Source organism: Excalfactoria chinensis, chromosome 24 (assembly GCF_039878825.1).
Source record: "Excalfactoria chinensis isolate bCotChi1 chromosome 24, bCotChi1.hap2, whole genome shotgun sequence".
In the NCBI taxonomy this organism is placed as follows: domain Eukaryota; kingdom Metazoa; phylum Chordata; class Aves; order Galliformes; family Phasianidae; genus Excalfactoria; species Excalfactoria chinensis.
In genome coordinates, this window is record NC_092848.1 from 590165 (window position 1) to 605964 (window position 15800).

A 15800-nucleotide genomic window follows, 5' to 3' on the forward strand; every position below is an offset into this window, starting at 1 on the left:
GCGCCTGTTTCGATTATTTTCCAGCAGCAAAAACATTCTGACATTTTACAGCTGAAATTCCAACTTAAATACTAATATAACACCAAGAAGCCCCTTTTGTCCGTATCACCAACTGGCTGACACTGCTCCTCCCAAGGAACCAGAGACACATTTCCCCCACGGGCGGTATTTTCTTTATGTTCCTGTTTCTCTCAGAAGATAAAAGTATTCACTCCAACTGGGCATGAAAGGGCAATATGGGAACAGATGCTTTGTACGTGTTTTGCTTTCTGCAGGACACGGCGATCCTCTTTTCAATCCATAACTGTGCTTCAGCTCCCCAATGCCAGGCAGCTTTCAGTCCATTAAGAGCAGATCCTGCTTCCCCCTTCCCCCACCAGCCCTGCCATTTGGCTGAAGGTCGAGGCCCTGTTTCCATAGGGTAACAAACAGAAAAGCTTTTCAGGCCAAGTAAATCAGCAGCGGGTTATTTAGGCCAGGTGTTGTTTTGGTAACTGTGGCTGGGTTTGGCCATCACAGTAACATAATTGCAGCCCACAGTATCTGCAATGAGGAGATACTTCTTGCCTACCAGGAAAAGCTGGGTTGCCAAACTGACTTCTTTCAGGCTAGCACCAGGAATTTGCATGAAGAAAAGCCCTGTTCCAAAGAAACAAGGTTCGTTTAAGGCTTTAACAATAGAGAAAGTGATGCAAAACAAATGCAAACATGAGTTTCCTCTCCAAAGGCTGCTAGGATTCATTCAGCTGCACTTAACACAGCCAAAAACACCTTATGAAGACACCTTCCAGAGGCAGCAGGGCCATGGAGACCTGAACCCCACTTAGTGAGCATAAATAAGCCCTGCAAGGCTCTTGTGTTCAGCTCTAATCCTCCAGCAGCGCAGAGAAGCATTGCAATGACCAAAGCTTTAGGGAGCACTGAACGTTTCCCTACTTGGGGATCAGTCTGTAGGCGTGTGAGGGCGTTGTGAAACAGAGGGCAGCCTGCAGTTACACCTGGAAAACCAGAGCTATGAAAAATCTTCAGAAAGGAGTGGACGTCCCATAAAAGCGCCACTCACTGCAGCAGAATGAGATCAGCGCTGAGTCCTCCCCGTAACCACCCTCTGCGTGTTGCCACTGGCTCAGTGGGCGCTGACCTCCACCGGGCTGTGGGGCAAGAGCTGTCCCAGGGAAGGTGATGGAGCACACAGAGCTGTGCAGGAAGCAGCACATGCTGCAGTGCCGGCACCAGGGCTGCCCATGGGCCCACCAGCTGCCTCCTACCAACGGCTGCTCTGGCACTTAATGCACCACAGCCAGTGCTGCTCAAGGAGCGATGCAAGATGTACATTGTTCTGGAGAGATCTGCAGGGAATAAAAGGGGCTTTGGCAGCATGGAAGAAAGGAAAAGAGGGACAGAGAGACATAGGAAAGGTCTCTGTCGATGGTCTGAAATTGCAGCGTTGGGAAATGTTTGGAATTGTTGGGTCAGATGCTGTGATGCAACAATACCAAGAAGCAGATGTAAAATCAACACCTCTGGCATCAATGCCAATCAGCAATAAACATCTCATAAGGAAGAATAAAAGAGCATTTCAACAATCTAATGGGGAAAATATGAGTAAGGAATCACACCCCGTGAGAAAATCATTTTTCCTTTTTAATAATGATGACTCAGTCCCAGATATGCAAAGCAACTGGTTCTGACGTGCAGGTAATTAGAGAGCTACTAATAAATGAACAATCCTAATTACAAAGATCAGAGCATGAAATTATCTTCAGCCTATCTATGAAATGCGTGTAGTGGTACCAAAGGAGGGTGAGCGGCTCAGTGACTCTGCAGTCAATGTCAGCACGTACCAGTGAGTTCGTGGGCTCCAGAACTGGTTTGGCCAACAGACAGAATGTTGCCCCAGCCGCAACTCGAAGCTGCGTGCAAGGAGGATCATAAGTGAAACCCACAGGGAGAACTGGTAGAGATGAATTCCCATCAGTGTTTCTCTATCCCATAAAGAGCCTCCTGTGTTAAAATGTGTGTTTCCCAGAAGTGATTTAATGGCAAAATCCCAGTTCCAAAGAAGGGTTCCTCCCTCCCTGTTCTCTGACAAATGCTGTGACTGTGCCACTGCACCAAAGCCAGAACGCAATGGGGATCAAAAGGGTCACAGCTGAGCCTCCCTTATGTGAAGAATAAATGGCTCCCATGTACGAACCAAGGCCAACCCCACAGCTGCCTCCTTCTCCATCAAAACCCCCACAGCAGCAGCTCCCAAACCATGATGCCTCCATGGGCAAAATGCTGTCCCTCATTTCCAGCACTCAAAGCCAGATGAGATCCTTCCCTGCGGACAACAGAATCACCTTTACTTTAAACAGCAGCAGCATCTCCCTCCATAGGAGCAAACTGATGCCACCTCAGCCTCCTGTTTGCTGAGGTAAAAAGCTGCACCCCCTGCCTGCCCGCTCTCAAGACACCCAGTGATACAGATTAAACTCTGCACGTCTCTTTCTGCTTAGAACAGTCTGGAAACCAGCAAACATTAACAAATAGACAAATAAATAAAAAAACACAGCTTTAAAGAACGACATTCCTGCATGTTCCTCTGCTCTGTGCAGGACATCACATTATTAACTGGGGATGATAGCAGAGTTTGGTGAACGCAGCAACGCCGCCTCTTCAGCAGTTCTTGTACTGAGAGTTACCAATAGACACCACGAAGACGCTGCCCATGATGAGCTTTCTCTGTAGGGCAGCATTAAACCTCAGGGATGTTGAATCCCAAAAATGTCGGCTGCTCTCAGTTCTAAAGGCAAAATTCAGGGACATGAATTCATGTTTCTATAGCTCCAAACCTACAGAACGGTAACAAAGTGCTTCCACCACCTCTGCTCAGGACCAAAAACCGACAAGGATCAAAGAGGAACTATTAAAATAAGTTTCACTCATTAAGTAGCCAGCAACAAACAATCTGAAACAAAATCTAACACACAGCCACCCACCCCAAATTATAGAGCGTGCTTTCTGTGAATCAGCACTGCAAACACAATACCTATGGGGAGGGCTGACCCAGGTCCTAAAAGAAATTCCTCTTAGCACATCACTTTTGGCATGAGCGCTGTGGCTGGCAAAGCCCATGGGAAGCGGCACTGCCTGGAGGTGACACCCACCCGGTGAGGTATAAAGAGGCCCCAGCCAGGCCAGGAGGCAGCGCTTCCACTTCTGCATCAAGCTTGCAGCAGGCTTTGCTTGCGGGGCACGACATCCAGCTCTCACCATGAGCTGCAGCATCAAGAGGACGTCCAGCACCTCGTACCGCAGCGGAGGCGGGGGAGGCATCTGCGCTGGTGCGGGCGGCAGGAGCTCCTCCGTCTCGTGCCGGCGATACGCCTCCTCCGTGATAGGCGGGGGCAGCTCCGCGGGGGGAGCGTGCGGCATCGGCTACGGCGGGGGCATGAGCGCCGGCAGCCTGGCTGGGGGCTTCTGCGGGGGCCTGGGAGGAGGCTTCGGGGGCGGCTTTGCGGGAAGCTTCGGCGCCGGGGGGGACATCCTGCTGAGCGGCAATGAGAAGATCACCATGCAGAACCTCAACGACCGCCTGGCCTCCTACCTGGACAAGGTGCGAAGGCTGGAGGAGGACAACGCCCAGCTCGAGCTCCACATCCGCGAGTGGTACAGGAAACAAGCTCCCAGCATCTCAAAGGACTACAGCTCCTACTACCAGACCATCGAGCAGCTCCAGAACCAGGTAGGGAAGCCCCGCAACGCGTCTCCAGCTCCCGCATCAGCGCAGCCCCAAAGCTCTCCCTCCTTCCCCACGGCTCCCACGGCCTGGGAGAGCTGGGGGCCGCCCACTGCTGTCCTGAGGGCTGCTCAGCTGCCCCACACATCCCCATAGGGAATGGCTGGGCTCTGGGGGCGCAGCCTGAGGCTCCATGGGGCCTCCTGCAGCCCAAGCATGCTGGAGCACGTCCTGAATCCCCACAGGGGGGTTCCACACTTTCCATGCTGCTCCCATCCCACAAAGCCAAACACCTGCACGGCAAGACCTGCAATGCCTTTGGTTTTGCACACTCCTACACAGATCAGACAGAAGGAACAAGGCCTTCTCTTACAGCTCTCTTACTTCAGTTCCAAGAAATTGCAGTAATCAGACTAAGATGGAGCACATTGCAGGAAAGGGGATCAGTGCAGGAGTCATACAGAACTATCTCCAACTTGACAAACAGCAGCACAGCCTGAGTTTCTTTAAAAGCAAACTTGGAGCACAGTCCACTCCTGAGGTCCCTGCCATACAGCAGGAAACAGCTCTGAGTTTTGCATCAAAGCCCTCTCAGAGCTGTGGTTCCCTTCTTCTTCTCCCGCATCTTGAACACTGACTGACTCCTCTCTGATCTCTTCCTTTGCAGATCGTTTCTGCCACTGTGGACAACAACAGGATGCTTCTGGACATCGATAACAGCAAGATGACTGCCGATGACTTCCGAATGAAGTGAGCACCTCTCTGTGCATGACTTTCCTGCCATGAATTTTATGAGATTTGTTAAACTGGGAGATGATGCCCCTTCCCAAGTAGAATGGCCATGCCTACAGGTTGTAGTGAAATTCATGCTTGCTTCTCTTTTCTGTGGTTAAAGGTATGAGAACGAACTGGGAATGCGTCAGCTCGTGGAGTCTGATGTGAGTGGTATGAGGAGAATCCTGGATGAGCTGACCTCCACACGTTTCTCACTGGAATCTGAGCTGGAGTCCCTGAAGGAGGAGCTGATGGCCCTCAAGAGAAACCATGAAGAGGTATGATCCACTTATTTAGGCAATATCAAAAGGATCAATACTATATATATGTATACATTATGAAATTATATTGGCAGCATAGGGCTGGACTGGCCATTATATGTATAGGTGTGAACTGAACTGCAATCACAACAGCTGAGAAAATACATGTCTTTATGACAATGATAACAAAAAAGATAATCACCCACATAGGATTCTAAGCTGAAGATGAAAAGGAAAGAAACCCAGATATTAGCTGCTGGTAGCCAGGAGCTTATCAGATTGCAGAGTTTAATAATGTCTCTCAGCATCAGCGCATCCTTATCAGAGTAACATCCACTTCAGGTTCCAGTTAAAAATCTCAAGGCAGTGCTTCACATTCTAAAGATCACCATGGGATCTCAGTATTGCCCCACCTGCTGCCCTCAACAGCAGCACTGAGCTGTGGCCCCGCATTCTCTCCTCTCACCCTGCAGGAGTTACGACTGCTGCAGTCTCAGACTGGAGGCGACGTGAGCGTGGAGGTCAATGCTGCTCCTGGAGAAGACTTGACAAAGATTCTCAATGACCTGAGAAATGAGTACGAGCAGATCATCGAGAAGAACCGCAGGGAGGTTGAGCAGTGGTATGAAGTCAAGGTACGTCTCAGTGCCTGCAGCGCGGCCTCCTCCCACGGCAGAACGCAGCTCTCTGCCTGCCCTGGTTCTCAGGCAGCAGATCTGCCCTGCTCAGAAAGCTCTGCTTTGCTCCCGCAGATCGAAGAAGTCAATCGGCAGGTCACCTCCAGCAGCCAGGACATCCAGACCAGCAGCCACCAGCTCACCGAGCTGAAGCGTGAGATGCAGAACCTGGAGATTGAGCTGCAGGCGCAGCTCAGCACGGTACGTGGGGCGGCACCGCTGGGGGCCCTGGGCTCCTCGGGGTGGGAAACTCCTTCCAGGGGCACAGCTCGATCCTGACCTCCTGCCTTCCATCCACAGAAAGACTCGCTGGAAAACTCCTTGGCTGAGACGGAATCTCGCTATGGCTGCCTGCTGCAACAGATCCAAGGGCAGATCAACTCCGTAGAGGAGGAGCTGGCCAGCATCCGCTGTGAGATGGAGGGGCAGAGCCAGGAGTACAAGATGCTGCTGGGCATCAAGACCCGCCTGGAGCAGGAGATTGCTCAGTACCGGGCACTGCTCAATGAGGGACAGCAAGACCTTGTGTATGTATTCTGTTCATGAATAAGGCTTTCTGTGCTCCTGTGAGAGAACCGCACTCCTACAGCATTCTGTTTTTATGCTTCTCTGGCTTTCTCATAATTTCTAACTAGAAGGGAATGAAATAAAAAGAGAACAAGAAATATTTGTAAGATCCAGGAAGAATCCCGCTGTGCCGCTGACTGCACACCATGTCAGTGTGTCTGGTTGGGTGTTCAGTTCTCATCCTCCTGATCACAGCTCCCTTCCCTAACAGGATGCCCCAGGGAGGAGGACGAACCTCGCACTCCTATTCTTCCACTTCCTATTCTCACGGACAATCTGGCGGAGACAAGTCAGGTAAGAACAACTTCCAAAAAGGATTTTCATTTTTCCACAGCTTCCACATTTTGTACTTCACCACAGTTTGCTGGTCACCATGAAACACTGTGCTATGGCTTCCACATTCATGGTTACAAAAGGGATTAAACAATTCACAATCGAATCTCTTAACTTCAGAGTGCCATAACTCCAGCTACAGAAACTGGCTAGCTTTTTGTCCATGCTCTTGCTATCCTGGATGGACACCTAAATAATGGATAAAGCTGTATAGTCAGCAGACTCCTGATGTCCTCGTTAAACAGTAATTGTTCCTTATTTCCTCCCACAGGGCAGACACGAGTGTGCTGAGGTACCACCGATGCTCTGGTCTTCTCTGATCCGCCTCCTGCCGCCTGCACAGCCCCAGGTGCAGGGATAACAACCAGCTCACGCTGTGCCTGCACAGCTCCATCATGCAGGGACGATGAATCCCTGCTGGGACTCCCAAACTTTTCTGCTTCCTCCTTTGCGTTGTTCTTCTCAATGCAATCACTGCGGTGCCACCAGTGCTCTGCTTTCTGCTGTCCATAATGTCTCTAATAAAACTCCACTTTTCTGCAGTGCAAAAAGAACCTGTGTGCAGTGATTATTTAGTGTACTGAGGTTGTACAAGTACTCAGTGCTGTGTGAAAGAAACGAGATACACGTTCACAGTCTGGGGACGTTCTTTAATATGGCCCCAAAGAAAACTGTGCATCCTACTTCATCGGGCGACCTGGATGAGCTATAAGGGAAGGATTGCCTGCCCAGGTTCATATTAAACTCGAGAGTGACACCTATGGGAACAAGAAAGGATGGCTGAAAGCCTTTCCCTGTGGGATGCAGCAGCCGCTGCCGGGGAGGGCTGTGCCTGAGGACGGGACTCGCTCGGCTGTGCTCCAACAGCCGGCCTGCAGGGGGCGCGAGGAGGTACTGAGCAACACCGGCTCTGCTGGCAAAGGCAGCCACAGGAGCCTGCGTTACAGCCCGGAGTTGTGCGGGTCCCTGGGCTCTGGAAATTGATCAGTATGGAGTTTTCAGGAAGGTCTGAGGATGGTCCCACAGCCCCGTACTGCAGGAGAGAGAGCTTTCAGGGCGCAGTGCTGCTGCGGTGATCGCACCCACCCCGTCCGCACTTACAAAGTTCTCATTCACTCCCACTTTGATGAAAAAACAGATGGACGGAAATGATCTGAAGCAGCCACTGCTGTACTGACATCTCCCGGCCTGCAATCACCTTGAGAAGTAACAGCAGTCAAACGAAGCAAGCACCAAAATTCTTGTAGGGAAATACACGTCCCGTGTTTCCAAGTAATCGTCTCTGTTAAGTTCCAGGCAGCATTTTGGAGAGGAATTTCTGAGCTGCTCAAAGCGATCTCACAGTGCAGCAGCCCGACGGGCAAACGGCGCCTCGTGGCCGGCACAGCGTGTGCACAACTCGGGTGTGCTGAGGCTGACTTTGACGAGGAGCTGCACGGTGCCTGCAGAGCAATCTGTGCACGCTGCCATTGCTCCTCGCAGCGCTGCTCCTGCCCACGCTCAGCGGCGCGCTGCCAATGCTGGCTGCAGGGAACACCTTTCTGCTGGCCGTGCTCCGGCTGCGCTGGCAGCTGATCAGAGGCTCAGCCCTGCTGTGTGCCCGGCCCTCCAACACTGCTGCTCCCAGCCCAGCTCTGCCCTGCAGCTCCGTGCCACCCCTCTGCCAGAAACTAAAGCTCCTTCCCACCCAACCTGTGGTCAGTAACCGGGGTCTGATGGGTTATATTGGTTATTAAAGCAGAATCTGTTGGAAAGCAATGGGAAGACATTCACCAGCAACTTCCATCGGCTTTATTCGGTGGTACTGGGCTGCCCAACGCACTGAGATGGCCAACACAGACCTCAGTGTTCCACCGAGAGAGGATTTAAAGCCAGAAGATTATCATGGTTTTGTGTGGGGTGAGACTGAGACAAACCTACACATAGAAAACTAGCAACAGAAATCATCATATTTAAGCATGAATATAAAAATATAGACATGTAAACATAGAAACATACAAATACAGACAGGTATGAATATGACCTGCAAACACTTTACAGATGGGAACCAGCCGTGCACCCAGGATGCTGACATGGCTCCTCTGTCAGGCAGGGCCCCCTCCCCAGCAGCACAGGGCAGGCACAGCTTGTCTGCTTTGGGCAGCAGCCTTGGAGAACAGTTTCCAGCCCCATCACACCGTGCTGGGATCTACCAGCAGAAAACAGGTTAAAGGAAAAGTAAAAACACACCCAGAACTCCTCATTCACGTGCCAGGGCCGGGGGTCCTGGCCAAGCCAACCTTTAGGCACGTACATTTCCCTTCACCAAACCACATTCTCTCTCCTCTACAAAAGACAGAGGGCTGAGGAGGTAACAGAATCGCTCTCTGCTCTTATCTATCCTCTTTAAACACCAGCAGCTGTGCCTGTCTGTGCCTGGACCTGCCGCTGCAACATGCAAACATTCCTATCTCAGAATCTCTTGGCGCACTGTGCAGCAATGTGAGCATCTGGGAAAAAGGCCCTAAAAATGATTGATGAGGGGAGAGGGAAGCCAGGAGGGTGAGAGCTGCAGCCCAACCAGCACAGCCACAGCAGGACCGGCTGCAGGTGGGCTCTCATTGGGTTTGGCTCTTCCCACAGGGGCATTCCAAGAAAAAAATAAAGTGTGTGTTTGAATTAAAGAGGTTGAAACTCTCTGTGCCTGTGGTTTCTAACGGGAGAGGACACACGTGGGGTGATCGAAGCAGAAGCGGGGCAGGAGCAGTGGGGCAGGGCAGCACAGCTTCCATAATCAGAAGACATAAAGTTAGAAAATGTGGGTACAAAAGAGTCAGGAAGGTTAAAGCCTGCAGGGGCTCCTTGGGTGGGAGCAGCACTGGCAATGCAAGCACTGTGCTGCAACAGCAGCGGGTGAGAATGAGGTACGTGCCGGTGTTACTCAAGGGCAATAAAACTGGCTGACATCAAAGTTCATAAAAATTCCCTGAGAAAACATTTACAATTGCACAGAGCAGCAGCAATAGGAGAGCAAACAGATAAAGCAAACGCGGGGCTCAGCATGAGCCTGAGCAGGCTGCTCCCCCTGCCATGTCACACTTATCTGTGATAAAGCACAGATAGAGGCCATTCCTGGGCTGTCCCACCCTTCTGTTTGCTGCAGGAAGAGCTGACTGTACAGCCAGTTAAGATCAGGGTAGTGGGAGAAACAAAGGCCTGCACACAATGGTAACAGCACCTTCTTCCTCCAGCAAATACTTCACACTGAAGGCCTTTCCAGGGGCAAACACACCACTCTGTCGGTCCCTTCTGCCCGCATGCAGACAGCTTCCCAGTGCTGTCAGTGCTCCTGAAGGGAGCTGGAACCTGCTGGGCAGCATTCCCCCACCCAGGGCTGAATGAAACGTTCAGATCCGCAGGAGGGGCTGTGCTCTGCCTCAGGCTGCACGTTGTTAGTGGGCAAGCGGGAAAGTTGTGTGAATGCAGCAGCCTCTGCACAACACAAAAGAACCCAGCTGCCATGTCCCTGGGCTGCAGAACCACAGATAATACGGATGGCACCCAAACTGCACCCAAACTGCACCCAAACTGCACGTACCTGGAGATAAATCCTGTGCCTGAGTTGCTGCACAGCTCTGTTCTGATGCAGCCTCATCATCAGGTACAGAAAAGCCTGCAAGTTACTCCAATGGGATAGGACTCCCATCTGAGGATACAGATCACCCACAAAGGAAATCAAGCGGTATACGAGTCAGCCTCAAGGCCACACGTTCACAATGAAGTGTATTTGATAAAAACGACTGAATTCCAGATAACTGGCAAACCAATCTCATCAATTACAGCTGAAAATGATACATAAATGGGGAAAAAAAGGACGTATCAATCTATATGAACCATGTTACAAAGCACTGAAAGCCGGTGGTTGGTTGGAAGGCTGCTCTCAGGCCGACTCCATGGGGCTGCTGCACCGGCTCCCTGGCCATCTTCCAGCTGGTGTGTTTGTTCTCTAACACTCCCTGTATTTGCCCTGCAGTTTGCCTTCTCTCTCTGGACCAGGTGGGTAAAGCGCTGCTGTGTGCTTAGCGCGTTTTTACGGGTGAAAAAAGAGCAGACATGCCCTCACGCCGAGTACACATTTCAGTTGGCTTATCTCTCGTTCATTGTCTTGGTACTAAACGGAATGCTCGGTCACACACAGCCCACACCTGGCGCTCCCAGAGCTCATGGAAGCACCTGCAGGAGGCAGAGCTCTGCCCTGGCTGCTCGCTGTGTCCGTCCTTACAGCAGCATCTCCTGCAGAGCCCTGGAGGTTTGGAGGGATGAAGGGGTGGTGGGGAAAGAAAGAGAAAGCAGAAGAGGTGCAAGAGCCGCTCGCTGCTGGGGATGCTCATGGAGGAGCTTGCAGTGATAAAAGCACCACTGCTGTTGAAAATTCACCTTGCAGAATTGGACTTAAGCACCGGAGAAATAACATTTTCATTACTCTCAGAGCCCAGAAAACAACGTGCTTGTGTTTCTTCTGATTACTTCCCTCTTTGGTAGTAACAAAAGGGCTGAACGTATAATCAGGCCTTTGTTCCTGCTGCTGCTGACTCCCCAGGTAACACTCAGGGAGGTTTAATGTCGGCCTCTGCTACAAACACTGCAACAGTTCCTTGAAAAAGATACTTGTTTCTGTGCAAAAAACGGACTCCTTCACACCCAGCACATCCTGTCAGATCCTCCCTTTAACTGCCGGCCCAAAAGGAAATGAGATCAAAGAAACGACCTCAAGATTTGTAATAGAACAGAACAGTTCAGTGGGTGCATCAGCTCAAGGACCCAGTCCAACCTTCATCAGGGCTAAGGAACCACCGACCCACATCCCTGAGGGCACTGACCAAATGCCTCTCCAGCACCACCAGGGAATCCATGGATCCAGCTCCCTAGGAAGGCTGCCCAGCAAAGAAATTGTTCCTTCTGAAGGAGGGATTTTTCCTGAGGGAAAGAAGGAAAATGACCAGTAGGACCCTGCTCTGTTAAGGTCCATGGAGCTGTTCACCATGTGGGCTCCTTTCAGGCTCCGTTATCAGCCCTCAATAAGCAATTTAATCACTCTGTGTTTTACGTTCCCTGAGGCTGCAGAAGCAAGTTGCTGTGTGACTGCGCTGGGGATGCAGCACAGGCTGCAGTGGGGCTGTGTGCCTCCAGCCCTTCTGCTCCCAGCAGACTGATGGCAGCTCCCCTCAGCAGAGCAACACCTCCCCTCAATCCCACCTTCCTCCACAGCCCTGGGGGAGGGAATCAGCTCCTTGTGTGAAGGTATTTGGGACTGAAACCCAGCTCACTTCTCAGCAACTGACCAATGAGAGGAATTCCTGTGTTGGCAGAGGACTTACTGGCCGATAAATTCCACGGGTCTCAAATAACACATTCTGCAGACAACTCCCATTGTCACAGGCATATAAGAGGTGGGGTGGGAGAAAGGAGCACTCATTCCTGCTTCGGGATCACAAAGCGCAGCTCACTTCAGGCCATTGCCATTTCTCCCTATGGCGACTTACAGCTTCAGGCAAACCACCTCCTCGGTGGCAGGGGGACCCGGCGGCCGCTCGTTCCGTTTGGGTGGCAGCTCCTTCAGGGCTCCCAGCATCCACGGGGGATCCGGTGGCAGGGGAGTGTCAGTCTCCTCCGCTAGATTTGTCTCTTCTGGCCTAGGAAGCGGCCTGGGAGGTGGATATGGAGGTGCCTTCAGCAGCAGCTTTAGTGCAGGCTTCGGTGGTGGCTATGGGGGGGGGTTGGGCTCTGGTGATGGTCTCCTCTCAGGGAATGAAAAGACAACGATGCAAAACCTGAATGACCGCCTCGCGTCCTACCTGGACAAAGTGCGTGCACTGGAAGAAGCCAACTCAGATCTTGAAACTAAAATCCGTGAATGGTACCTAAAACAAGGACCAGGCCCTGCCCGAGACCACAGCCCTTATTACAAGGTTATTGAAGACCTCCGAGACCAGGTAAGTGGTTGTATTTACTAAAAAGCACCTGAAAAGGAAGTGTGAGAATCCAAACGGGAAACCTCCCTAGGAAAGGAGCCAGAGGGCAGCGCAGTCTGTGAAAAGGAGGGAGATGAAATGAAAACTCATTCCTTGGTCAGGGCAGGGAAAGAAACGTGCAGTATGAAATCATCTATGATTTGAAGTGTTAAGTTTGGAAGTGGCAGGCAAAGAGGACACACTTCCTTGAAGGGATTGCTGCTAAGGAACATTTCCTTCACAGCTTTTCATGATCAATTATCAGAATCAGTAAAAAACCAAACCGTTTATTTTAGGGAAAATAATGTGCTCAGAACTTTACCAGTGCAGTCTGAACTGAGATTGGTGACGATACACAAACATGCCATTTATTTTGCAATCATACAGTCCTTGCAGTCTCTGCCCTGCTAAGAAAACACACAGACAGAACCAGTTCTGCCCAGAACTGCACTTTGCTTCCTTTGCTTTTCTCCAGGAAGCACTGCTTGTGCCTCACACCTACATCAGCTCCTACCCACCGGCCCAGCCGAGGCCTCTCCCTCTGTGAGAGGGGATTCCAGCTTTAAGCCCTTCATAGGACAGAAGGGGACCAGCCTGTAGCTGACAGCAGTGGCAGAAGTGCTATGATCAGTCTGTGCTGTGTATTTGCTACAGATGATCTGATACTTTCCTACTGACACCAAACAAAATGCACTCATCTTTGGTAGAGCTACGGGTGAAATATAATCATGACTCCTCCACCTTTAGCATAAGGGAAAGAAAGAACAAAGTTGTTTGACCTCAGCAATGAACTCTCGCTGATTGTAGATCCTTGCTGCCACCATCGACAACTCCAAGGTTGTCCTGCAGATTGACAACGCCAGACTGGCTGCTGACGACTTCAAGACCAAGTGAGTAAATTCTGACAAGGAGGCAAAAATCCCCATTGAGGCAAAGGGCAATGGCTGAGAAAACAAAGGAACGCGTGTAAAATCCCTGTATTAACACTGGTTTGATCCTGTTGTTGCAGCTCAGCTCTTTATGCATTGCTGAAAACATCATCTACACCAGAAAAAATGTTCCACCATGTAACATACGAGTAGAAAAGTTTAATGTTGGACAACATTTGCTATATTATAGTTCCTACGGTGCCAGACACACCTCTAACCAATAACACATTTCACAGTGCCCTCATCATTAGCCTGAAGAGTTCTGCTTTGCTCTTTCAAGGTTTGAAACTGAGCAAGCTCTTCGCATGGGCGTGGAGGCCGACATCAACGGGCTGCGCAGGGTGCTGGATGAGCTGACCCTGGCCAGGGCCGACCTGGAGATGCAGATCGAGAGCCTGAAGGAGGAGCTGGCCTACCTGAAGAAGAACCACGAGGAGGTAAAGAAAAAGCGCTGCATGGAGTGCCCCTGGGTTGCCATGGGCTCTCCAGTGAAAGAGAAAAGACTGCTATGCAGACTGGCAAATCCAGCCTGCCAGTTTCCCAGTGCAGTCGTTTAGAGCCTTGCAGAAAGGGTGGATGGTTGATCACAATGCTCTCATTCACAGCTGTGCTCTCTTTTGTCTTCCTCTGCTATGCCAAAATAGGAAATGAGTGCCCTGGGAGGACAGGTAGCTGGGCAAGTCAGTGTGGAAGTGGACTCTGCTCCAGGCATTGACCTGTCCAAGATCCTGGCCGATATGAGAGACCAGTACGAACACATGGCGGAGAAGAACAGGAAGGACGCTGAGGCCTGGTTCCACAGTAAGGTATCAAATGCTTCATTCTAAGTAAATGCTATTTTTTAAACCCAGAAAGGAAACCAAGTGACTCTGTAACACACAGAAAACCCAGGTGAAAGCCTTACCAGCTCTGCTCAGCAGCCCTACGTGTCTCCTGTGGCGTTTTCCCTTTTTCAGACTGAAGAGCTGAACCGTGAGGTAGCCGTCAATACCGAACAACTGCAGAGCAGCAAGTCCGAAGTCACTGACCTGAGACGCACCCTCCAAGGGCTGGAAATTGAGCTGCAGTCCCAGCTCAGCATGGTATGTTACAATTCGCACTGCATAAACACAGACACCCTAAAGCACATCCCTATTGCCCCTCCTGCAAGCAGCCCAGCATCCCTTCCCTCCATCTGTGCTTGCAGAAAGCCGCGCTGGAGAGCAGCCTGGCAGACACCGAAGGGCGTTACGGAGCACAGCTGGCGCAGATTCAGGACATGATTGGCAGCATTGAGGTGCAGCTGGCTGAGCTCCGAGCTGATATGGAGCGCCAGAACAACGAGTACAAGATGCTCATGGATATCAAGACCCGTCTGGAGCAGGAGATCGCGACTTACCGGCAGCTCCTGGAGGGCCAGGAGACCCAGTAAGTAACTGCTTGCAGCACAAGGCCGTTGTGCTTTGCTTCGTGCCGTGTGACCACGGCGCAGTGCTCGTGTGCCACAGCATGGCAGGAAACAGCTTCAAATGCTGTTGGGTTTCTAAAGGTTTTAACAAGCTACTTTTTTTCATGAGAGAAATTACCTTCCCCCACTGTTTCTTTCACTGCTGTAGCTTACAAAAACATTTCCTATAATGATTCCTTCTGGGATGGAAGGGAGACCAGGGAAATGAACATCTTGTTTTCTGGCCATATACAAAACAATGCGAGAATCCGCTGTTGTACATCTCTCACGCAGCATGCAATGTGTTACCCCTCCTTTCAGCTCTCCTCTCTTTGCTTGCAGGTTGTTTGGCTCCCTTTCTGGATCTCCCGGTAAGGACATTTTCTCCTCTAGGAAACCTCTAGTAACAAATTAAGTTCTCATTTCTAAAAAGACGAATAGACACATGAAGGTAATTCTGTCCATTGCTGGACTGGGCTGCTGCACTGATCTGCACCACAGAAAAAGTCACAGTGATGGCTCTGGCCGGAATTCAACAAGTTTGACACATAAAAGCTATTAGACATCAGGAAAGAATGTCAGACTTTGCCCCTGTAAAGCACACAAATCATTCCTCCAGGTGGAAGGATACGAGCAATTGCAGCCTGCCAGCTCAGGGCCATTGTACCAACATGCAGCTATGACTGGCTTTTAAAGGTCAGCTGTACTGTAAAAGTGATGCATGATTCAATCAATGCTATGAAGAACAAAACTTCTGAGAGAAGGGAATGGCAGATGAGACACAAACTAAGCTGAATGGTCTTATGTGTTCTGGTTAAGTAACTGTTGTTCTTTTTCTCCGTCTTTGCAGAAAAAACAGACAAGCTGGCAGATGGAAAATAGCACTGAAAGTCCATTAAATGTCATCTTCAAGACGAGGAGGAAAAAAAGGAATTAAAACGCAGAGGAATCACACTAAATTGCTGGAAATTAACTGCACAGAAAATCCCTGCCTACACAAAGTTTAAGTAGATTGGTTCATTTAGCTGTGATTAGTTTGTAGACTAGGTTAGGTTTTTAATCGTTTCTTTCTTGTTCTGAAATGTTGTATCTACTCCAATAAAGATGATCTTGCAACCTC

At 50.5% G+C, this 15800-nt stretch overlaps 2 protein-coding genes across 2 annotated transcripts; both read left to right on the plus strand.

The window, feature by feature from the left end:
• Window positions 1-3259: 3259 nt before the first annotated feature.
• On the plus strand, window positions 3260-6704 carry LOC140262225 (keratin, type I cytoskeletal 19-like). Its single transcript, XM_072356416.1, has 8 exons — window positions 3260-3730; window positions 4392-4474; window positions 4620-4776; window positions 5232-5393; window positions 5511-5636; window positions 5736-5962; window positions 6214-6296; window positions 6607-6704. The coding sequence occupies exons 1-8, from the start codon at window positions 3260-3262 to the stop codon at window positions 6624-6626; spliced, it is 1329 nt and encodes a 442-aa protein (XP_072212517.1). The 3' UTR covers window positions 6627-6704.
• Window positions 6705-11750: 5046 nt separating this feature from the next.
• On the plus strand, window positions 11751-15800 carry LOC140262308 (keratin, type I cytoskeletal 19). Its single transcript, XM_072356589.1, has 8 exons — window positions 11751-12307; window positions 13133-13215; window positions 13535-13691; window positions 13899-14060; window positions 14211-14336; window positions 14441-14661; window positions 15023-15051; window positions 15531-15800. Exons 1-8 carry the CDS (start codon window positions 11846-11848, stop codon window positions 15560-15562), a joined length of 1272 nt encoding a protein of 423 aa, XP_072212690.1. The 5' UTR covers window positions 11751-11845; the 3' UTR covers window positions 15563-15800.

Coding starts and splice junctions, on each gene's coding strand:
- LOC140262225 (XM_072356416.1), top strand. CDS start 3,260: ATGAGCTGCAGCATCAAGAGGACGTCCAGCACCTCGTACCGCAGCGGA. Junction 5,637..5,735: donor TGCAGGCGCAGCTCAGCACG/GTACGTGGGGCG, acceptor TTCCATCCACAG/AAAGACTCGCTGGAAAACTC. Junction 5,963..6,213: donor GAGGGACAGCAAGACCTTGT/GTATGTATTCTG, acceptor CTTCCCTAACAG/GATGCCCCAGGGAGGAGGAC.
- LOC140262308 (XM_072356589.1), top strand. CDS start 11,846: ATGGCGACTTACAGCTTCAGGCAAACCACCTCCTCGGTGGCAGGGGGA. Junction 13,216..13,534: donor GCTGACGACTTCAAGACCAA/GTGAGTAAATTC, acceptor TGCTCTTTCAAG/GTTTGAAACTGAGCAAGCTC. Junction 14,662..15,022: donor CTGGAGGGCCAGGAGACCCA/GTAAGTAACTGC, acceptor CTTTGCTTGCAG/GTTGTTTGGCTCCCTTTCTG.